Raw genomic sequence first — 23,843 nt, forward strand, 5'->3', positions numbered from 1 at the left:
TCATTCTATTCAACCTATTTATAGATGTGCTTTCAAGCAAGTGCATAAAAGCCTCTGTGTAAGACAAACTTTTAGTTGGTAATAACTCCAGACTGAAAGAAACAGAAAAGGTGGAGCTAAAAGTAAAAGCAAAGGGTCTCACTTTATTGTACAGCTGACTAATCAACAATTTCACCTGCTTCATCTGTGTACCTGTTCAAACAGGATTTCAAAGCAAAGAAGAGCCCAGAGCTACAGCAGTTAATGTTACCTCTTCCTGTGGTGAGATGTAATCTAATATCAACATGCATGTCCACCTTCTCAATTATATGCAACAGAGTGGTAGATACAGATGTAGAATCATTACCCCAAAAGTCCTAAAAAAAAAACACGATGGAATTCCCTGTTGTGTGCAAAACAAATTCAAACCACCAACAACAAAAACATATCTTCATAGATCTTGTAAAAACAATAATAATAATAATACACACAATCAACAAAAGCAGTCAAGATATGCTTACAGATACAGCTAATATACTGTATTTAGCCCACTGGCTAAACCATCTCCAGGAAACTCCTTGTAGATATTTGGTATGTCCTGTGCTTCCCAACAGTCATGAGTTGGTCATGGAGAATATGCTGAGGCCAAACTGTTGTGTCACTTTGAGGCCAGTACCGGCACCAATTATATAAAATAAGTCAATGTAAAAACACAGATTATAAACCGGTCAAATTCAAGGATCTAAATAAGAGATGCAGTCCGTTTGTGAACACTAGGACATCCAATGCCCAGACTGACAGAATGCTGTGCTTCTGAGAGGGCTCAGTTGTCTCTCACTCTGACCCAGAAAACACATGCAGGGTCTATCTTGATCTCTTACCCAGTCACATTTTATATACAAACCATGCTCTACACCCACTGGCCTTCTAATCATCCCCTCTCCTTACTCTTTCCTCTCCAATCAGCTTGTGGTCTCTCATGGTGAGAGATTGGAGCAGGGTATAGGGTCCCGCCCTTTTGTTTTTAAGCGTGGGCAACAGGTCTGACAGGATGTCCAAGCCAGAACCGGGTTCTAGTGGGTTCTCTGAGAAATGAGCGGACAGAGAGAGGGCGGAGGGGATTGACAGAAGGAGATCTGTTTAATTTGAGGGCCACTCACAGAGCTAGTAATAGCTTGGCAGTGGACAGAGTTCAACCCTCTAACAACCATTATTCCAGGAGACCCAGTAATTTTTCTGAGTAAGTGTGTCTCTTACCATGAATGCCAATCATGTGCTCCAGAATGAGAACCCTCTCAGCCAGGATCTTCAGAGCCTCTCTCAGCTGCTGTACCCCCTCCCCCTGAGCAGATCCAGAACCACAAACACATTAAACTCAGCTAGAGGGTCAGGTTTAGCTACTAAATTCAATTTTAGATTTCTATAAACTTCCAGCTACACAAACTTCTTATACTGTGTTGTCTTCAGAGTGAAATATTGTAGATTTGTGTATTTCTGATTACTATTACATCATATAGTTGGAATGTATGGGGTCACCTCAGCCTGGCTCTCTCCTGGCTCACCCTTTGGGCCTGGTACACCCTAAAACAATCAGAAATGGAAAAACACTGGAGGTCAGGAAAGAGTAACACATTGTGCAGACATGCTGTATCCACACTGTGTACTCACAGGCTTGCCATGTTCTCCCCTGGGTCCTGGGGGGCCCTGTAAACAGAGGGAAGTTGGATCAGGGAGGTAGCTTGCTCATATATAGACGGTTCATAGGTAAAGCATTTAAGCATTTAAATTGAGTGGAATTCCCATCATCTAAATTCAATAAGGTCTCTTGCAGTTTAGCCAATCCTCACACTTTCACCGGAGTCTCCCTTAGGCCCACGACTCCCTGTCTTGCCTGAAGGAGCGACACCAACCTGGAACACAGAGAAAGAACTTCTTGCATGAATGTCCCATATGACAGCGATGCATAATTTGAGTAAGAACAAGCACAAAGTTAGGATTTGGCCATAGTATGTAGAATGTTACACATACGTTTTTCCCTGGGGTCCCTGGATTTCCAGCAGGCCCTGCAGGCAGGTAAACAGATAGGATATTGAGATGTATAAAAAAAAATCCAAAATCCACTTAAAGACAGGTGACTAACTGATGCGGCGTGGTTCTCTGTTGTCCCCTAACACTCTTATTCCAGGACGCCTAGGGCTTCATTCTCATGCCAGCGGGGGTTTGAGTATCTTTTTTTTTACCTGGTGGTCCAGGGGGTCCCGGGGGCCCAGTGGGGCCTGGAGGACCTGCCTCAGCTCTCTGGTTATTCCATGAAGGGAGCACGTCTTCTTCATCTGCATACAAAACCAAAATGCTTGAAGTACATACTATGGTACGTACAACACACGCACGGCACAGGTCTGAGTTAGGTCCACTATAACCAGAGCTGGGTGCTTTTCAGGGTCCTTATCACCCATTGCTGATGAGAGCCCGGTAGGTAGGTCGTCACTGCATTGTGCTGTGAGGTAGGGCCATATTCTCGGTAGTAGCTCTGGTCCTAGTTCAACAACCCACAGGAGAAAGCGAGCGACTCAAAATTCCTTGAGAGCAACCGCACCGCAGTTTCTGGTGCACCAATGACTTTGCCACTTCATACACACCCACCAGCACATCTGTAACCCTCTCCCTAACCTCAAACTCCCTGGAGCATAGAGTTTCTACTTGAAAGCCTCGCCTTGCCATTTTATTGAACAGGTTTCTGGCACCAAGGCGGCACAGGATTGCCAGATTCTGTCTGCTGTGCTGACAGCTTACAAATTGGTTGTGATATACAGCTGGCAGACTGCAGCCAGAGCCCATGCTTAAACAAAGCCAGCCCACCACAGTAATAAAACACAGCCTTTTATAAACATCCCAGAGTGGGTGAATGCTGCCCTCTCCTGGCCAGAACCGGGTGATGTCTCAGGTGGAAACCGACAAGACGGACTTCTGCAGCTTACAGTTGTATTACTAATATACACACATTAAAGCACATGTAGTCACAGGTGTAGCAAAATGCTTATGTAAAATCTGATAATAACAAACGCGGTTGATTATACTGATAAGTGTCATAAACAATGTCCATGGCGCAGCAGAAGGTAAAACGGCCACAGCACTACTGGAGAGACCACCTGGTCAGCCACACAAGAGTGGAGTGAAATCATCATCCTCATCACTAAGTCAACTTCATGGTTGACGGGGAGTCCATGTTGCTTGACACGTGTTTTAACAAAGTGGATATTTCTGGGTGTGAGGATCCTACAGGCACTCCGTTACTTTTCCTGTGGCCTCGTGAAGGCTTGGGCTACTAAAGCCCTCACTCTTCCTCTGAGCGTGGCTACGTTACAGCTCTTGGCAGCCCGGTTGCCTGTTGTCCAAAGAGGGTTCTTTGTTTTACCGGAGAAGGCTGTTCCACTGATGGACTTTCCAGATATGGACCAATGGGACACCTGGCAGCGGTCTACTGTAAATAGACTCTAGAACTTTATATCTTCCTTAAATGAAAGGTTCACCAGGTGGTAGAGGTTTGTTAAAAATACCGATGGTAAGAAAGGGTTTAGAATCCTGAAACCCTTTCAGAACGAACCACATGTCATATAAATGAACATGGTACTCCTGTTGGGTTTATAGCCTTTTATTATAGATTAGCCGCCTTCCCCCGTTTCACAATATCAAATTGTATCTACAGCCCTGTCTCATCACAACAGCTCCCAACAAATTTGGGAGAGTTTAAAATTGTTGGAAACCTTCCCTAAAGCCATCCTTGCCAAACCATTCAGATGTTTTCCACATTGTTCCTCCAAACCATTAAGTCACATTGGTCAATGTGAGTGAGGATAACCTCTGTTTGTTTTACAGGCTCCAAAGCTGCCTGAGGGAGTCACTAGAGTGCAACCAGACCAAGAAAACCTGCTGACCATGCCTCCCTGCTTCCAAGGCGATGCTGGCCTATTTACATCGCTCATGGGGCTTCCCAGCCATTCCTCAGCTACTGGCCCAGTCAAGTCTCAAACTTGGACTGTGCTGGTCAGCTTGGTGGTATCAAAGAGTGCCTTAAACTGAGTCATGGGAGGCCCTCGCATGGCTTTCAGTTCTTGGTGTAGTTCTAGCCTTTCATTACTTGATATTTCAGGGATACTCACGCTGGCCCATCTCCCTCAAACCAAACACGTCTCCCCTGTAAGGGAAGGGAGAGGCTGGCCCCGGAGGCCCCGCTGGCCCAGGTACACCTCTCTGCCCAGGGACTCCCTGCTGGCCCTGGGGTCCTGTGGAAACCTCAGCACAATTAGCTTCAACACATGACTGTTCTTACACACGATGTGTGAACACAGAGTGGAATTGCTTTCTTCCTTAAGTGATAGTGTATGGATGAGATAGTGCACGTATTCAGGGGTCAGACTTAAACCTCTGGGTCCCACGGGTCCAGGTTTCCCCACCAGTCCTGTCTCTCCGGTGAGTCCAGGCGGTCCTGCCACACCTGGAGGTCCAACTGGTCCTGGGGGGCCTCTGGCACCTTGTAGAGGAAATCAATGAACAACTCAGCCTGAGACCCACCAGACTCCAGCACAAAGAACGTAGAAGGAAATCCATAACACACCAGCTTCCATGTCAAACAATGAAGGAAGAAGAGCGAATAGTTTATCATCAGAGTTTATCGTCCTTCAGTCAAGTCCCTCACCTGGTAACCCGATGGAGGGGAGAGTGACCGGGGTGGGCTTTGGTGCTCCCACCTCATTATCCGATGACCCATCCCGGTAGAGCCTGGATGGAAGAGTTGATGGGTCTGCCTCCTCCAGTAACATTATCTGATATAAATTTTATTTTTGGGAGAATCTATGAGAATTTATTCTGACTTATTAAGTAATTGTGTACGTAGGACTGTTTGAATTGCAGGCTTGATTGCTGCAAGCTTACTTACCTTGGACTCAAGGATACTTAATCTCTCGTTCATATCAGTGTAGCCAGTGCAATTCATGCATTCTATGGAGCGAGAAAGTAAGAAGGAGTGAGATATGTAAATACTATGCAATTCAGTGTAACATGTTGCTTCAGTTGAGAGGTAAGTGACTAACTTACCTCTCAAGGAGAAAGAGACTCACACATTTTTCCTTTTAATCCATTTAAATCAATATGTTATTTACTATAATCAAATTCCATTTTCAGAGAGCATCAGGAAAGACATGGTTTGGAATAAGAAGTCACATTTACTAATCCAGACTAATGCAAAATAAAAAAACAGACACTGTGTTGGTTTAGACTATGTTTTTGTAAGAGAGAGAACGAGTTTATATAGTGGCTGGGACATTATGAAGTGAGCCAGTCAAAGCAGCAGCACAGTGCCAAGGTGACACAGGATTGAGAGACAGCCACCTCCCTGCACTCAAATGACCTACGGACTGAAGAGAGTAGGATGAAGCGACACAGAGAGACAGACAAAGAAATTACAGATCATAGACAGAAAAATAAAGCTGAGGAAAACGTTGGAGAAAAAAGAAATCCTACTATTTTTCAGTAGGACATTAGAAAAAATGTCATGCCAATTTTCAAGGTTTTCCTGAAAGGGCCGGTCCCAATCCTAACTTAAATCTGCTTAATCAAATTAGAAACAACGTTTTCTGTTTCCTTTATTAATTAGAGAAATGTGCTACGATTTGTCTTTCACTTTGGAAATATGGAAAAGTTTGTGTAGATTAAGTAAGGTAAAGAAAAATGTAAAGGAAGACCTTTTTCGAGGGTATTCTAACATTTGTTAAGCTTATGAAAGTAGACTTCTACTGGCAACTACTGATCAATCAATCTTTAGGTCGAATAAGAGTGATTGCAAGAGATATGAAGTTTGCCTCACAGGCTGGCAGCCTCCCGGACCCTCAATCGTCTCTCTGCTAAAGTAAAAAACATCCCTACTGTTGCCCATTTTACCAACTCCAGGCCAAAGTGTCCTTCTTTGTATAGTTGCTCTGACACTTGGCATCAGCCATGTGTTCAGACGGCATTGCAACTGTGACCCATTCCAGTGACACCTGCCATGGTCTCCCACCCCTGGTACCAGTCTGTGATCCACAGAACCTGCATAAAGGTCAGGGATGGGCCTGGGCCAAGATGTCATGTCCTAAAATGCCATTTAAATTGACTCCACTTATGTAGCGTTTTACACAACTTCTCAAATGTTATGTTTTCCGTCTGGCGTAACTAAGGAACTGGTTCCCAAACCTTTGGGGGGGTTGAGACCCATGTAGCTTTTGGAGTTTCCTTGTTGTGACACGACATGAATAAAAACCCAATGGGTTCTAGCCAACACTCAATCTTAGTACACAACCTGAAAAAGAAATAGCTGCAAACCACCTGTGGATGTTGGTGTAACCCATCCATAAAATCAATACAGTACAATTCTGTTTATGAAAATGTAATTTGCATTTCAGACCATGTCAAATTGTGCATTGTTTATTTGGCATGAATAAAATTGCTAAATTAAATTGACTATGCCGAGTGCTTATTAGTTGCTGGAAAGAAAACCTCTGGCCTCGATGATGTATTTCTTTCCTTCAGTTTTCTGAGTGATGAATGTGACATAAGTGAAACGCTGGTCTAATTCATCAGCTCGTTCTCAGCTCAGTATGTAGGAGATGAGGACTTAATGAACAGCATTTCTGCAGAAGCCAGCCAGTGCCACGTACATCACAAAGCACTGAGGTCCATCAAGTTCATTCTAGGCAGAGGCCTGATATGCTTTGTCTTAATCAACCCCCAAGGCAGTGTTTTTTAACCTAAATAAATGTGTAAATATTATGTTTATTTAATACAATGCAACAAGTAGGAGTTATTGTTAGGTATTATTATAAAATCATTTAAACACATTTTAATAATGCATTTTATTTATCATAATAATAGGCCTGGGTCTATAAACACATAAAAAAAAAATGGAGCTCCACTTTATATTAAAAACTCCTGCGACTAAGTGAATAGTCAAAAGCTTTTGACAGTGATTTGGCGGTACAGGAACAGACAAGGTTTGGAATCACTGCCAAAGGATATTGTACATTTCCAATCTTCTCTCTTCCTGGCTACGTTTTTAATCTTGTAATAGATACTATCATTCCATCCAGTATCAGTGGAGAAACTAAAGGCCACAGTGTGCTCCTTTCTATTCACTAAACCTTGCTACACATGACAAGAAGATGAGAAAAGGGAATGTCAGTCAAGACATGCTAATGAGATACCAGAACAAACAGAACGTTTGATTGATTAGATGCAGACCCTCTGCACAACACGTGTTGGCAACGTGTGTGTGCGTGCGCGTGTACGTGTGTGTGCGTGCGCGTGTACGTGCGTGTGCATGCGTGTGTGTGTGTGTAGAGGATTTCCATGGTGGCCTTGGCATGTTCCCCAGCAGTGATCTTAAACAGTAACATGACTAATTTACACACTCAAGCTGCATCTTGCAATGATGCACAGGCACTGAAAGCACCTTGGAGGCTTTTTCCACACACATCCACCCTGCTGTATGATGACTGGCAGGAGGCCTCCCCGGCAGTACAGACATTACTGCTGTCTTTCTACTGGCGTGGGTGTTGTGACAATAACACTAAACAACCTTGTATGGTAACGCGTGCTGCAGGTCGGTGGGGGGGCAGCCAGGACAGTGGAACGGCATTAAGGTCCCCAGCATCTGGATTCAGACTGACCCTGAAGAGGACTGATTAGGGGAACGTAGAGCGCAGAACTTCAAAAGTCTCCCTGCTGAAAACTGAAGGATTATCTTCACATTCGGCTCAACATCTATTCCAAATATTTTCGGCACATATCTTTAGGGCATTGTTAAGGTTTATTGGATGGACAACAGTGGGGAAATACAGGAGTTTTTGCTGATAGAGCAGTGGGCCTGATTGGAACCATGTTGCAGTGGTACTCCGACCAGCGCCCACTTTTGACTCATTTTCATCAGGTGACTAAGGAACCACAGCCACGAGGGCTGAACTGGATTCAGTGGGCTGCAGCTCCCTGGATGACTGAAGGACAAGGAGTCATACCAGCAAGCGGAACAACAGCCTGCTGTTTAACTAACAGGACATAAATGCAGGCCTGGTTGCCAGTACAAACTGCAGAACTGTGATGATGCAACTTTGAGAAGGGGCATCCATTTAACTGCAGACACCACTGACACTTGACATGGGACTCTGAGAGGGCTGAACTCTGAGGGAAGCACAATGATAGCTCTGCACCAGACCTAACCTTCCAGACACAGAGAACATTCCAGACCAATCCTTTCATTTTCTCTCCCACTGCCCCTGAAGCCAAACCGTTCTGCTTCTTATCACACTGCTTGCTGAACAAGGAAGTCTGAAGGAACATACACGCTTGGAAAACTCTTCTCCAGCCTGAACCACAACTGAACTAGCAGGCATCTGAACTGTCACACAGAATCCACTACAGCATGATGACCTTTGGAGCACGGTTATTACGGATTGGGTAAGGACACGCAAATCCGTGTCGTCGATTTCTGCCCCACTCTGGAGCCCAGTGAATTGGATTTCCTCTGGGATTGAATGGATAAGTTGACTATCTGGTTCCTTTGATTGTAGATTAGAGTTCCTTAAAAATTATATGGTTTTGCCATGAGACTCCAACATCTGCAAGACAAAACAACCATAATTCTGATCTGGGTAGATATCGACAGCTGCTAAAGAAAGTCCTATGGTTCAGTAAATAAAACGTAAACAACAAACAAGTCCAAGTCAGTAGTGAAGGTGACAACAGCCACAACAAAATAGGTAACTCATTTCAGGGGAAGGATTAGATAGCATCCATGTGACTGGTAACAACCTAAAACCTGTTACCCATTCATTACGTGCTTCATTTCACCAATGTACTGTGTCATGAAAGATTATCAATGTGAATGCAGTAGATGTGAGATAAAGACACCCTGGCCAACACTGCTGATGAAAGGTTCATTTGTTTTATACAGTAGGTCATTTTCCAACCTATGAAGGTTAACTTTTATCTTGAGAGATGGTCTACAGTCCACAAACATGGTTAGCTAGACTGAAAAGAAAGAGAAAGAACAGGAGATGCATTTTCAGCACAAAGAAAGTGGATATTTGGTCCGGAAGAGTGAAAGATAAATGAGCCGCTAAACCAACAGCCAGACTTTGGCCTGTCTAACCTCAAAAAGACCTGTTTTACTTTCCCCTGAGGAGGAAGACTAAGCCACATCCTGACCTGAACAACACAGCCTCTTCCTCCTGTTGCGGCTCCAGCAAAATAGAGGTCAGAGGTCAGGTGTGGGGGTGCAGGATGGGCAGAAGTGAAGAAACTGGTGCTACTGAAAAGGAACTGTTGAACAGCCAAAGTCAATTAGTTTCAATTCAAACAATTGAAGAATCCAATTGAGAGGTTTCAGACTCTGTAACATCCTTAACATTGCAACATCCATTAAGTGATTGTGGAAATCACAAAGCTTTTCATAATGATTCTTGTTATGTTCAGACAATTATTTCCTTCAAAATGGCAATTTAATTTAACATCCATAGTGCTTCGACTGATCTTAATTCCTCTAAAATGTAAATATATATGAGTACACATTTTGGGAATAACACATTTCCCCAAGTGGTACGCGATTTTTCTACTTTGTCCATTCTGTGAGATTAAGTTGAAAACTAATCGTGTGCAAATAATTAAATCTGAAAGTTGTATTTCTGTTTTTCAGAAGTAATAATATTACAAAAATCAGCTAACGAAATGTATTTAACAATCCCAGAAAAGGGGATAGGGTTTTAAATAGTTAAAACATGCCCCAGGCAAATTAAATATTCTGCACGTTACTACAGTAAGTTTTATAGAAACAACTTTAATGTTAGTACTTTTTCAGTGAACTCTAGGAAGAAATCACCATCATTCCTTGACATAAGGTAAGTTCAGTAAAGTTATGCATGCACACTTAAATTAGGATTTAGCCCAAGTGCTTGAAACAACGGGGGGACGGTGCTAAAAAAGGACTACCGGCCCTAAAAGGGATTCTGCTATAAGGAGATGCCTATCAGAAACAGCCTTGTAGACAGATAACTGTCTTACACACCTGCTACTATTTTTCATCTTAGGTGATGTAGAAATTGCAGGCGCTCCATTTTATCTTTTTAAGCCGTTATCGTATATCATCCTGTGACAGTCTTTACCTCTAGATGTCTTCCTTTATTACAGATAATGTACAGAATCCAGTACATATCTACATTCATAAGTAAGTTATATGAATTCACAAACTGTTGTCCTTGGTGGTGCTTGTCACTGTTGACCTGGGGGGGTGCTTGTATGAGTCACATTTCCAAAAACGAAGTGTGGCCAATGTGAGTTTGACACTGCGGCACAGACTGTCTGGTGTAAACCAGTGTGTGTGTTTGAAATGGACCACTGGGTAAGGTATACTGTTAGACCACTGGCTAAGGTCTACTGTTGGACCACTGGGTAAGGTCTACTGTTAGACCACTGGGTAAGGTCTACTGTTAGACCACTGGCTAAGGTCTACTGTTAGACCACTAGCTAAGGTCTACTGTTAGACCACTGGCTAAGGTCTACTGTTAGACCACTGGCTAAGGTCTACTGTTAGACCACTGGCTAAGGTCTACTGTTAGACCACTGGGTAAGGTCTACTGTTAGACCACTGGGTAAGGTCTACTGTTAGACCACTGGGTAAGATCTACTGTTAGACCACTGAGTAAGGTCTACTGTTAGACCACTGGCTAAGGTCTACTGTTAGACCACTGGCTAAGGTCTACTGTTAGACCACTGGGTAAGATCTACTGTTAGACCACTGGGTAAGGTCTACTGTTAGACCACTGAGTAAGGTCTACTGTTGGACCACTGGGTAAGGTCTACTGTTAGACCACTGGGTAAGGTCTACTGTTAGACCACTGGGTAAGGTCTACTGTAAGACCACTGGGTAAGGTCTACTGTTAGACCACTGGGTAAGGTCTACTGTTAGACCACTGAGTAAGGTCTACTGTTAGACCACTGGGTAAGGTCTACTGTTAGACCACTGGCTAAGGTCTACTGTTTGACCACTGGGTAAGGTCTACTGTTAGACCACTGGGTAAGGTCTACTGTTTGACCACTGGCTAAGGTCTACTGTTAGACCACTGGCTAAGGTCTACTGTTAGACCACTGGCTAAGGTCTACTGTTAGACCACTAGCTAAGGTCTACTGTTAGACCACTGGCTAAGGTCTACTGTTAGACCACTGGCTAAGGTCTACTGTTAGACCACTGGCTAAGGTCTACTGTTAGACCACTGGGTAAGGTCTACTGTTAGACCACTGGGTAAGATCTACTGTTAGACCACTGAGTAAGGTCTACTGTTAGACCACTGGGTAAGGTCTACTGTTAGACCACTGAGTAAGGTCTACTGTTAGACCACTGGCTAAGGTCTACTGTTAGACCACTGGCTAAGGTCTACTGTTAGACCACTGGGTAAGATCTACTGTTAGACCACTGGGTAAGGTCTACTGTTAGACCACTGAGTAAGGTCTACTGTTGGACCACTGGGTAAGGTCTACTGTTAGACCACTGGGTAAGGTCTACTGTTAGACCACTGGGTAAGGTCTACTGTAAGACCACTGGGTAAGGTCTACTGTTAGACCACTGGGTAAGGTCTACTGTTAGACCACTGGGTAAGGTCTACTGTTAGACCACTGGGTAAGGTCTACTGTTAGACCACTGGGTAAGGTCTACTGTTAGACCACTGGGTAAGGTCTACTGTTAGACCACTGGGTAAGGTCTACTGTTAGACCACTGGGTAAGGTCTACTGTTAGACCACTGGGTAAGGTCTACTGTTAGACCACTGGGTAAGGTCTACTGTTAGACCACTGGGTAAGGTCTACTGTTAGACCACTGGGTAAGGTCTACTGTTAGACCACTGGGTAAGGTCTACTGTTAGACCACTGGGTAAGGTCTACTGTTAGACCACTGGGTAAGGTCTACTGTTAGACCACTGGGAAGGTCTACTGTTAGACCACTGGGTAAGTTCTACTGTTAGACCACTGGACAGGGGAGAGGAAAACACAGATGTTCTCTGCAGAGTCAGCAGTAAAATACAGAAAGAGAGGCACCCCCTAAAGACAATGAAATATGCAGACCCAGAAAGGTGAAAGCTTTTTCCAGATGGAGAACTGGGGTGGAGGACCCACTGAAAACCATTGCCAGCACCTCCACTGTTTCGCGAGAGACATTAAGCAGTGATAAGAATAGTTGAGGTGCTCAAATGTAAACACCACATGTATGCACTTATCAAACTGCACACATGCCCAAACACACACCAGACTGACACACAAACACAGTACTCATAAAACATCAGGGAGAAAAGTTCATTGCAGTAAACCAGAGGTTCCCAACCTTTTTCCACCATGACACCCTATTTTACATTCAATAAATGTACCCCCCTTCAAAACAATTATTCACATTTGTATAAATATATCTGCAGTAATAGTGGAATGATAATGTTTCACAACGTTTGTTGACCAGAAATCACTTGCACATCCTAAAAAGCAGAAATTAAATTGGTCAAATGGAAACGCTTTACCCTCCTTTTTCTTCCAGTAAGACATTAGATCATCTCTCCACAAACAAACAATAGCAGTCATGGGCAAGCTAAATTCCTCGTCAGTTACTGGTTGCTGATCATCAGCATGCAAAAAAAAAAACAAGCACTGAATAGTATAGGGAATCATTGTGCCATTTCAATAGCTTTCAAAATAAAATACAAATAAAAATACATTCAAAAGTACACCTTTTAAAGGCTTTGTAAGTCAACCAAAAGAGATAATAAGGCCAAGCACTCTATAAGGGGAGAGATCATTTGAATGGGAACTGGTGTTAAAGTTACACAATCTAACTTCTGGAAGGTGGGAGCAAATAAGGCATTGTGGGCGAGGTTTTAATAAATTATATTCATATGAATAAAATAGTCCAATGAATTACTCATTACACCCTCCGCACCCCCATTTTTGGGGTGTCCCCCTAGGTTGGGAATCCCTGCAATCAGCTACACTCCAAACCTCACTTAAACAAGCTCAACACACTCATGGAACACCGCCCTCAACAGTTGGAAGAGGTTTATGGAAATAATGCTTTACAGCTCAGAGCAAAAAGACATTAGAATGAACCCTTATTGACAGAACAAGACTAAGAAAAGCACTTCAATAACACTATCATCCAGGCAAACAAAGCAGCCGCAAGCGCATTCACATCCAGGCCACTACATAGCCCCCACCGTGCACATTGAGACAGGCCAGACTCTCCCCGGGGCAGCCTTAACAGAACACTCTTTGAGGGGGTATATAGTTTGCCTATACTGTACACATAAACGAGAAACACTCGGTCCCATAGACACAGCCCACAACAGAGCACAAGCCTTTATGGGGGACATTCCCGCTTCTCATCCCCTTTGGCAATCCTGTTAACCAAAGCCACAACAAGTTCAACTGTAAAGAATCTTTCACAAAATGTCTGGCTGCCTTGAAACCAACAAAACCCAACTCTGTGAGTGATTCCATTAACGCCAACTGTTCCAACAAAGTATTTTTTGTATCAGTGACTGTCGCGCATCAGCCAAGTGGGTGTAACTCATTGGCTGAACAATGAGATGGATGACCACCATAACATGTGAGGCTTTTGGAGACACAGGCCTGGATTCAATCAGAAATCCGGCATTGCGGCTTTTGAAGGAAATGTTAGTGGAGATTACAATTCACTGTAAATGCTGTAGATCGGAAACTGTGGCTCCATCAGAAATTGCCTTTGAATGCGCCATTGCCCATAACCCGCTTTCGGATTGAATCCAGACCCTAGTGGATACCATTCATTGTGCTTCATCTTCCTTATTACTATGTTATGGGCCTTCAATTAGCATAGAGTGATGGCATCATCTAACTGAGTCAGGGGTGGAAATGGAGCTGGGCGGATCTGGCAGACTTCATCCTGGTGAGAGGTGACCTCCCTGCTGAGGAGCGTTTGACACATTTCTCAGCGTGACTGCTCAAAGTATGTAAAATTAGAAATGCTAAAAGCAATGGGTGATTCCATGCCTTATGGGATTCAGATGTCATGGTACTACACAGGAACAAGAAGCATATGTTCTCACTTACTGCCCTTATAAGATTCACAACTCACACTATAAGTAGGCCTATGTTGAAAGTGCTTTGTGTTTAAGAGTAAGATCGATGGACTGTTGACAAAGGCAGCATGCGCTGATTAAAACTGTCTAGGCATGAGTCATGCATCTATAAAAGCACTGTAATTAAACTTGCCCTCTCTTCTGTAGACTCAGAAACAAAAACTCAGACACAGATACACGGGGAGGTCACTGAACTCTTCACTCTGTTGAGTTACTTGACAGGCGGGTATAGCAGCTGTCTTGCCAAGTATCCCATTCCAAACAGTTGCTTATAAAGGACATGTGGCAGAAATGATGGCTGATTCTGAAAGTCCAGTATTATTTGAGTTTGAGGAACACTGCTTGATTAAAGTGCTGGCTTACTTACAGCTCTGCAATCAGCTGAAATGTGGCTGAATTTTGAATAGAGGTCCCCCGTAAAACAGGAGTGGCCAGCCCCCACCTCGCCCTGACCCCTCCCTCAGCACTGAGTAGGCACACATACTGACTTAAGGGGAATCAAGGAGTGAGAGTAGTTGGGGACACACGCTTGGAGTTAGCGGTCATCCTTCACACCATCCCCACTGACCCCACCCATGATGTGTTGATGGAATATGGAACTTGAAGTTGTTATTTTGTCCTTCTAATCTTCCAATATCTCTGCACATCTGCATACAGCTGCTCCCTTTATGTCCTTATCATGCACACAATGTCCACAGTTTTTCCCATGCCACAAGCCCAAGTCCAGGAACGTTTGGGAAAACAGGTGAGGTAAGATTGAAAAGCATCCTCCCCATAACTGTAAGCAGGAATCAACAACACAAACAACTGCAGGGACCTCCTGTTCCAGTTGGCCAAGGTCCAACAGCTGGGCCTCAGTCACGGCTGATCCTCCTTCCACTGGGTGTGCATGTCATAAAGAACAGTGTAAAGAACATGTCATAAAGGACAGTGTGAAGTACATGTCATAAAGGATAGTGTGAAGTAAATGTTATAAAGGACAGTGTGAAGTAAATGTGATAAAGGATAGTGTGAAGTACATGTTATAAAGGATAGTGTGAAGTACATGTTATGAAGGATAGTGTGAAGTACATGTTATGAAGGATAGTGTGAAGTACATGTTATGAAGGATAGTGTGAAGTACATGTTATAAAGGATAGTGTGAAGTACATGTTATGAAGGATAATGTGAAGTACATGTTATAAAGGATAGTGTGAAGTACATGTTATGAAGGATAGTGTGAAGTACATGTTATAAAGGATAGTGTGAAGTACATGTTATGAAGGATAGTGTGAAGTACATGTTATGAAGGATAGTGTGAAGTACATGTTATAAAGGATCCTGTCTCATTCAACTGTCCTTCACTGTGTCCACCTCCTTCATTCAACTGATCTTCACCATGTCCACCTGTCTCATTCAACCATCCTTCATTACATCCACCTGTCTCATTCAACTGTCCTTCACCATGACCATTGGTCTCATTCAACCATCCTTCATTACATCGACATGTCTCATTCAACTGTCCATCACCATGTCCACCAGTCTCATTTAACTGTCCTTCACCATGTCCACCTGTCTCATTTAACTCTCTTTCAACATGTCCACCTTCATTCAACTGTCCATTATCATTTCCACCTGTCTCATTCAACCGTCCTTCATTACATCCACCAGTCTCATTCAACTGCCCTTCACCATGTCCACCAGTCTCATTCAACTGCCCTTCACCATGTCCACCTGTCTCATTTAACTGTCTTTCACTATTTCTTACTCTGCATTCCCTGGGCTCTACTTTCTCTCTCCGGCCATCCGTGCTTCGGGTTCTCACGTTCCACAGCGGAATGTGTCTTGCCATTCCATTCTGGTTATCACTGATCAAAGCTGATACCTATTGGCAGTTGGATGCAGAGCTGACAGAAACTTAATGAGACAATTTCTCTACTCCAGTCTGAGTGATATTAGCCTGACCAGCTTGGGAACTTCCTATTTAAGGAAAATACTAATCTGGTTCTAGCAATCAAACTACCTTATTTCTAAAGTGCATTAATAACACGTTTTTCCTCATGTGAAGCAAGTGTTCCGGCTTTTATCAGTCAGTAAGTTGCAAGACGCCAGTCTCATATGTAATTAATGTGGATTGTTAAGAATGTTCTCTGATGTTAAATTAGCCATGATGAGCAATTAAAAAAAGTTATGGAAAAACAATCTGCATCATAATCAGTTCACTTGAGGACAAAAAAGGTTTTCATGGAAGATTTCCCAGCAAAGGTGCAAGTGTGTGTGACTTAACCCAGTTCCATCTGGAGAGCATTAATGAACTACAAACACTGAAACCACATGATACCAGACGGTCCCAGGTCTATGTTGTAAGTCACAAACTCAAATGTATGTGAACGGCAGAACGGCCGCAAAATGTATGGTTGGACTTGACCTAATGCAACCTAACACCACCCAGTCTTGGCAAGTCCGTTAGCCAAAACCATTAAATACATTGACCTGAAAAACAACAGTGGGGATTGAACATGTGATCTGGGTTCCATGACAGAGTTGTCACTCACTTTCAATTACCTCTGGGGAAAAACCACTGTTCACCTTGATATCTAATCATACATTGTGACGGTTTGAGCTTTCACATATACAATCATTCGACGTAGAAAGCCATAAAACACAGTTGAATTATACTAAGACACAGTTCACTGAGCAGCACTGGGAAGAATGGCGTGAAGGGGCACTGCGGAGCACTGGGGAGGTCTTGGAACAACCCCAGTTGTGCTCTTGAACTACAGCTCCATTACTGTTCCAGATATGAATCACTGAATATCCTGACCAATGCTCAGCCAGAGATAGGCATCAGAAAGGCTGTGTCAGAGGGTGAGGGAGCCAGGGGGAGTGTGGTGGAAGGGGAAATGAGAACCAGGCTCCAGAGCCCCCCAGCCTCACAATCAGAGGGGATGAAAGAGCTCAATGAGACCTTACATAAACACGGAATCTCTCTACAACAAAGCCATGGATCCCTCTACAACACATGAACACTGGATCCCTCTACAACACAATGACAGTAATGAGTTGTCCGTGGAGATCCACGGATCAGGGACTAAAACAACGTAGAGATGTTCCGTTCAGAGCTGCTGATCTGTGGATCTCCATGGACAACTGCTTACACTCACTGTGGTTAAAAGTAGCAAGACTCAAGCCACGCCCACCTGGAAATGTGCCTCTTGTTGCCATCATTTATATGTAATTTTTCAACTAATTTCCACTTCACCGATGGGTTTCCACTTCTACTTCTACTCCTAAACTATCGTAGGAGAGTTTTAAATGTTGTCTCAAAAGAACAGAGGTATAGTTGAATATCACACATGGGACAAAAACGCTTGTTTTTAAAACACTGATTGGGATTAAAGCTCTGATATAGCAACTACATGACAAGCAAGTAGAATCACAAGTCTACATTTACAGTAAGACAACATCAATCATGAATTATAATGTTGTGAAAAAGCCATGGTGAAAGTAGACAAAAGATTGTTAGATGATGATTTTTTTTTTATACATAAGCTGGTTGGATAAATAGTAAGTTAATGCTAATTACAATAACTGTCAGGGTGGACACACCTATGAATTGAAAGCTATTGGTTAATTTGTACCATTTTCCACATCATCTTATAATAATGAAGACATCATAACTACAAAATAAAACATAAGGAATCATGTAGAAACCAAAAAATTATTGAACAATTCAAAATGCATTCTTTGTTATCGATTTTTCAAAGTAGCCACCCAGTGTCTTGACTGCTTTGCACACTATTTATATTCTCTCAACCAGCTTCATGAGGTAGTTACCTGGAATGCTTTCCAAACAATCTTATAGGAGTTCGCTTCCACATATGCTTAGTTCTTGTTGGTTGCTTTTCCTTCACTTTGCAGTCCAACTCATCCCAAACCCTCTTATCTGGGTTCAAGGCATTGGCATCTCAACCAGCATGGCTATGACAGCATTCTACAAAGATACACTATCTGGTTTGTAGTTAATGGGACAATTTTTTTTGTTCAACAGGACAATAAACCAGGCTGTGTAAGGGCTATGTGACCAAGAAGGAGAGTGACGGAGTGATTCCTCAGATGACCTGGCCTGTACAAAGCCCCCAAGTAGTGCACAGCAAATGTGGGCACTCCTTCCAGACTGTTGGAAAATAATTCCAGATGACTATCTCATGAAGCTGGTTGACAGAATGCCAAGAGTGTGCAAAGCTGTCATCAAGGCTGCTTTGAAGAATCTAAAATCTATAAATAACCTCTAAACTGTTTAAAGAAAATTTGGCTGCTACACAATTCCATATGTGTTACTTCATAGTGTCGATGTCTTAGGTGTCCAAACTTTTGACTGGTGCAGTATTTGCAAAAATTGCAAAGTCATGATTTTTAATATGATTTTTTAATCAATGTAGTAACAAAACATACTGTGTAAAGGGCCATAAATAATGCAATGTTGAAATGTTGGCGCAGATTTCAAAGAAGAAAAATCTATTGATTTTCTTTCTCTCATTACACAGCTTTAGGAACTGAATGAATTTGAATGGATGTTTTTATGTAAAGGGTTGAGATTGACTTCCTGTCTTTTGGGCCCCGTCTGGGGTTACCCATGATTAGGGACAGTATGACTGGACCCCCCTCTCTCAGGGTTTTCGCTGCTATATTATTGTGCCAGGGGGAGTAGGGTCAGTTCTCCTTCTCCATTGTAAATCCTTGTCAATCTAAGGAATGCACTTTCAAAATGTTCCTTGTCTCCTGCTGCGTCTAAACTTAGGAGGACATGAGGTCTTGGACCACACCTCAGCAGTACCGTAGCTGTCCCTGTCCAAATTCCTTCTGGTTGTGTTGGATCCCTAATGATTCCAGCTTGGGAACTGAGGAGACCAGTTGCTGTAGTTTTAAATGTGAAATGTTTCCCATTCTTGCTTGTCATAGGTTTTCAGCTGCTCAACAATTTGGGGTCTCCTCTTCATATTTGTCATTTCATAATGCACCAAAAGTTTTCAATGTGTGTTTAGCACCTGGATTCTTTTACTACGGAGCCATGCTGTTGTGATATGTGCAGAATGTGGTTTGGCATTGTCTTGCAGAAATAAACAAGGCCTTCCCCGAAAAAGACATTGTCTGGATGGCAGCATATGTTGCTCCAACACCTGTATATATTGTTCAGCATTAATGGTGCCTTCACAGATATGCAAGTCACCCATGCCATGTGCACTAATGCACCCCCATACAATCACGGATGCTGGCAGGAGTGGCAACACTATGGGTATGGGTCGGGGCGTTTCTGGATCTTGTTTATATCTGGTTTCTTCATAGCATGGTAGAGTTTTAACTTGCATTTGTGGATGAAGCAACGTACTGTGTTCACAGACAATATTTTTTGGAAGTGTTCCTGAGCCCATGCATTGATTTCCACTACAGAATCCTGTCTGTTTTTAATGGAGTGCCGCCTGAGGGCCCGAATATCACAGCCATCCGATGTTGGTTTCCGGCTTTGTCCCTTGCATACAGAGATTTATCTGGATTCTCTGAATCTTTCATGATATTATATACCGTAGATGATGAGATTTCCAAACTCTTTGCAATTTTACATTGAAAAAAGTCATTCTTAAATTGTTGCACTATTTGCCCGTAGTCTTTCACAGAGTGGCGAAACCCTCCCCATCCTTATTTCTGACAGACCCATTCTTTCTGGAATGATCTTTTCATTAACCAATCATGTTACTGACCTGTTGCCAATTGACCTAATTGGTTGTGTGATATTCCTCGAGGATAAAGTTTTAGCGTTACAGTACTATTCCAGTCTTTTGTTCCCTCTGTCCCAACGTTTTTGAAACATTTTGCTGGCATCAAATTCAAAGTGGGCATATATTTTTCAAGAAACAACTCAATGTCTCCGTTTCAACATTTGATATATTGTCTTTGTACTATTTTCCATTGAATATAGGGTTTAAATGATTTGCACATCATTGCATTCTGTTTTTATTTACATTTTACGCAACGCAACTTTTTTGGAAACAGGTTTGTAATAAGAAGTACCTTTTTTATATTTATACATTTTGATGACTGTTGCTATTTCAAGGGATGATGACCTCTTTGTTGGAAATGAATTTCATTGATACAGTTTGCAGTGTCAGCAGCACAGACACTTGAATAAAAAGGACTTAAAGGGACAGGTATATTCTCTCTTTTTGAAGGCAGACCGCTTGTTACATTGGCGTGTTAACAGTGGGGCAGCACATCCCCAGTGTTTTGAGAGAGGAGGTCAAGACACGGGTTTAGCGTTTCCATCCAGTGTTTGATGTAACTGAAACACTCAGGCTACAACTTGATACTGTGGGGTGGATATATTTAGTCTAACTGAAATGTTTCAGGGAAGATTTTGCCCATATTTGGTAACGTTGGGATCTGCTGCTGTCATATGTCCATGTTGGTGTCCTATAGAGCTGAGGAGAAACTGTCCTGCTGTGGGATGGAGCTGACCAACTCTCCACAGGACATCATTGCAAGCAATCGTTCCACCAAAATAGTTTCTGTGATCAACTGAACACAGAGTTCTGAGAGGTCCTTTGCGCACAGCCTTGAGCACTGAAAGACGAACGAAAGAATAGAGGGGATGAACGAAGAGGAGGAGAACAGGTTGGAAGCTTGATTGATGTACCATGCAACAAAAGACGGTGGGCTCTTGGAGAGGACCCAAGCCAAATGCAACACATCTCACTGGGGACCATGCTGCGGAACCAGGATACCCTGAAGACCAACTAAAGGGGGAAGGGAGGTCTATGACTGTCTTTTCTTCTGACTTATAGGGTGTTTACACAATGCACATGAGGTCAAGGTACCAGTCGAAGTGGTTTTGGCTGTCAAATCGTTATGAGTGACTATCGTTTGGCTGATACAACCCCCATCAACGGCTGTCAGTCTTTTTAAACTATCAAACAGAACATCAATTCTGCATGCTGCTGTTGAATCTTTCATTGTCCATGTAATTGTTGACAAAGGCCAGATTTATCTTTAGTAGTAAAGAAAATTGTAAAAAACAAACAATACTTGAGGAGAAACGACTACACCATCCTGAAAGTGTTCTGAGATACCTCTCTGGTTCACCTCCCTGGGTCAACTCTTGCATTTGGCAGGATGAGGCATCCCGTAGCACGGATGGAGACTAGACCAGATGCCATCTTTAAACCCAACGATGATGTTCTGTCTCTGATTTATTGCTTTTTAATGGGGATATCCTCCCTCTGGTCAGACAAAGACTTTGTTAGCAGGAAAATGGAGGCTGCAATGGTACAGCAGGGATGCAGGAGCCATGGGGATGTTGGCACGCGCAAACAGCCTGGGGACGGGAGGTCTGCAGACAGTCTGTATTAACACAAATGCATGGTCATAATCTCTTACGATCAGTTATGAGCAGTGAGAGCCATTAGCTGTCTTACATGGACTGCTTTCTAGGAACCCTCCAGCACAGACAGATTAACAGTTGGGGTTTACGAATTTAATATCATTTGGTTTCTACAAATGTACCCCTGGTTTGCTGCCCTTTTTTGTGATATCCAATTTTGTACCAACAAACTTGTCCCATCGCTGCAACTCCCAATGGGCTGGGAAGAATTGAGGATGTTTATCAAGAAAGTCGGGATACAAACGGTTCGGGGGAAGCATTGTTCAGACTGTCAACCTTATTCAGCTTGAAGCCCGATCGTGCCGACAAAAAACCTGCCCCCCATTTTCAGTCCGTCACCGGAGACCTCCCATTGCTTACCTTAACCTTCTCATGCTCCCTGACTATTGGTTGTGTCCCCGCTGACTTCAAGACGGGCACGGTAAAATGGGCATAGGATGAAATCAATATTGTCCAAATGGTCATTGATTAGTGAACAGTGTGAGGCAACGCCATCCTGAGGACTAAAGGACTCAGAGGGAGACCAGGCTGAGGGGTGTGAAGGGGGGGTATAATTTGATTCCCCTGGGGGGCCCAGTCGACTGTCGCTATACTATGGTATGTATCTGGTTATTGCTACAATGAAAGCTTTAGAGTATCAAGCATTACAAAAATTATGTTTAGTTTCAGATATGGGATTGCGCTTTACTTTTTTTAATGAAAAGCTGAGAAAAGAATAAAACAACACTCTGATGCCCACAGCTTCTCTTGGATACATATTTAATGTGGTTAAATAATCTCTCTAATCTGCCTGAATCCTAGCATCATAGCCCAAGGCATATTTCCCTTTTCCAAGGCTGAAAGCGGTAGTCATATTTCTCCACTTCTGTTCCAGAGACAAAATTAGCATTTGGTGTATAAGTAAACTGCACATACGGAATAATCCAGCAGGAGTTAATATTATCATCCCATATTCTCATACGTACATGTAAATGCACTATCCCAAAAAGACCTTAACAGGGACAGGGCTATGAAAAATTTGGGAAATAACCTCTAACTTCCTTTATACTGGATACAGATACATCAAAATCCTATCCACGTGTTTATCTGACTCTAGGGAAGTAGATAAAAGGCTTCATTGCCAAAGCAAACACGTAACAAAACACATATCTTTGTTTCCCACCAGTACATTTAATAATATAATATCTTAAGGAATGCATATTTTGCATCAATTCTGTCACAAATGTGGTCAACAGTCAATTTAATGATGGAATGCTGCCATATATCTGGATATCACTCTACTAGCAGAGCCATTGATTTTTTTACATTTCACTTAGCTGCTATACATGGATTATTCTGTAACATACATGACCAAGGGATGGCCTTACATAGCTCAATTACCCAGTACTTTGTCAATCTAAGCCCAAGGAGTATTTGGTTTCACCTGGAACTCAAGCTACTGACTCACACCAGCAGTGATGATGATTTGTGACACTCGTACAGACAAGACTTAAGATATTAGTCTAGACCCCAGAACTAGACTGAGAGTGGTCTCTTACCGGTGCTTTCCCAGGGATATCTCACGGCATTCCAGCCTGTTCAGGGGAGTGGTGAGTGGGGAAGGTTAGGGGAGGGTTGAGTTCTCAGGACGTGAATCAAAACAAAGCGGCTGGCATGTTCCTGTGAGAGCAGCTCCAGCTCCGTGGCTGAAATCTGGTCACTGTAACCTAAGCTGAGTCTGGGAGAGGGGCGCCCTCTGAGAAAGGCAACCCAAGTCCCAAGAGGACTCAGTCTGTCCAAATATTTGAACAACCACACAGATAAGTGTCTGTAGCCTGCAGACAATCACAAAACACTGCTCTTTGCTTGCTTTGAATTACAAGGAATGCTACACTCAAAATACATGTTTCAACATAAATTACTGTGGAGTTCTGTTAAGACCCTTTTCCTTGAGTAGGCAGAAAGATGCAGTACCAACCCAAGCGTAGGTGCTGCTGTAGATTACAAAGATCATGAATATCTAGAATGTGTCAAAGTAACCAGAAGATCTCAAGATATCATTCAAATCCCATCTTTTCTCTGGGTTAAATTTCTTCCATTGACAAATGCCTTCCCAGTGGTCAGGACATGACCAGGCCTCTCCAGCTGGTCCCCCAGACATCCATGACTCGCATCTGCTGCCACTCAGAGCATTACACCCCCCCAACCATACCAATTCATCAACTACCATGACAATCGTTGTTACAGAAAGAGACTTTAGCCGCTGTATCTACTTCCTAAGGGTTCTATTTGGTTG

General features: G+C 43.0%; 1 protein-coding gene across 5 annotated transcripts in view; it reads right to left on the reverse strand.

Moving 5' to 3' along the window:
• Positions 1 to 789: 789 nt before the first annotated feature.
• The window catches only part of LOC105011114 (collagen alpha-1(XXVI) chain), a 42,903-nt gene continuing 19,849 nt past the window's right edge, over positions 790 to 23,843 (reverse strand). For 4 of the 5 annotated variants that reach the window (XM_034293341.1, XM_020048612.2, XM_020048613.2 and 1 more), the window contains 11 exons: positions 4,916 to 4,977; positions 4,676 to 4,802; positions 4,403 to 4,510; positions 4,140 to 4,262; positions 2,220 to 2,312; positions 2,008 to 2,042; positions 1,827 to 1,889; positions 1,648 to 1,683; positions 1,516 to 1,560; positions 1,237 to 1,321; positions 790 to 1,064 (listed from right to left, as the gene is read on the reverse strand). In XM_034293341.1, the coding sequence (XP_034149232.1) occupies positions 907 to 1,064; positions 1,237 to 1,321; positions 1,516 to 1,560; positions 1,648 to 1,683; positions 1,827 to 1,889; positions 2,008 to 2,042; positions 2,220 to 2,312; positions 4,140 to 4,262; positions 4,403 to 4,510; positions 4,676 to 4,802; positions 4,916 to 4,977 (935 nt within the window). In that variant the 3' untranslated portion in view covers positions 790 to 906. Of the gene's footprint in view, positions 1,065 to 1,236; positions 1,322 to 1,487; positions 1,561 to 1,647; positions 1,684 to 1,826; positions 1,890 to 2,007; positions 2,043 to 2,219; positions 2,313 to 4,139; positions 4,263 to 4,402; positions 4,511 to 4,675; positions 4,803 to 4,915; positions 4,978 to 23,843 lie in introns of those variants that run through there. The other variant, XM_020048614.3, reaches the window with a different exon arrangement.

This window comes from Esox lucius, chromosome 7, assembly GCF_011004845.1.
Source record: "Esox lucius isolate fEsoLuc1 chromosome 7, fEsoLuc1.pri, whole genome shotgun sequence".
In the NCBI taxonomy this organism is placed as follows: domain Eukaryota; kingdom Metazoa; phylum Chordata; class Actinopteri; order Esociformes; family Esocidae; genus Esox; species Esox lucius.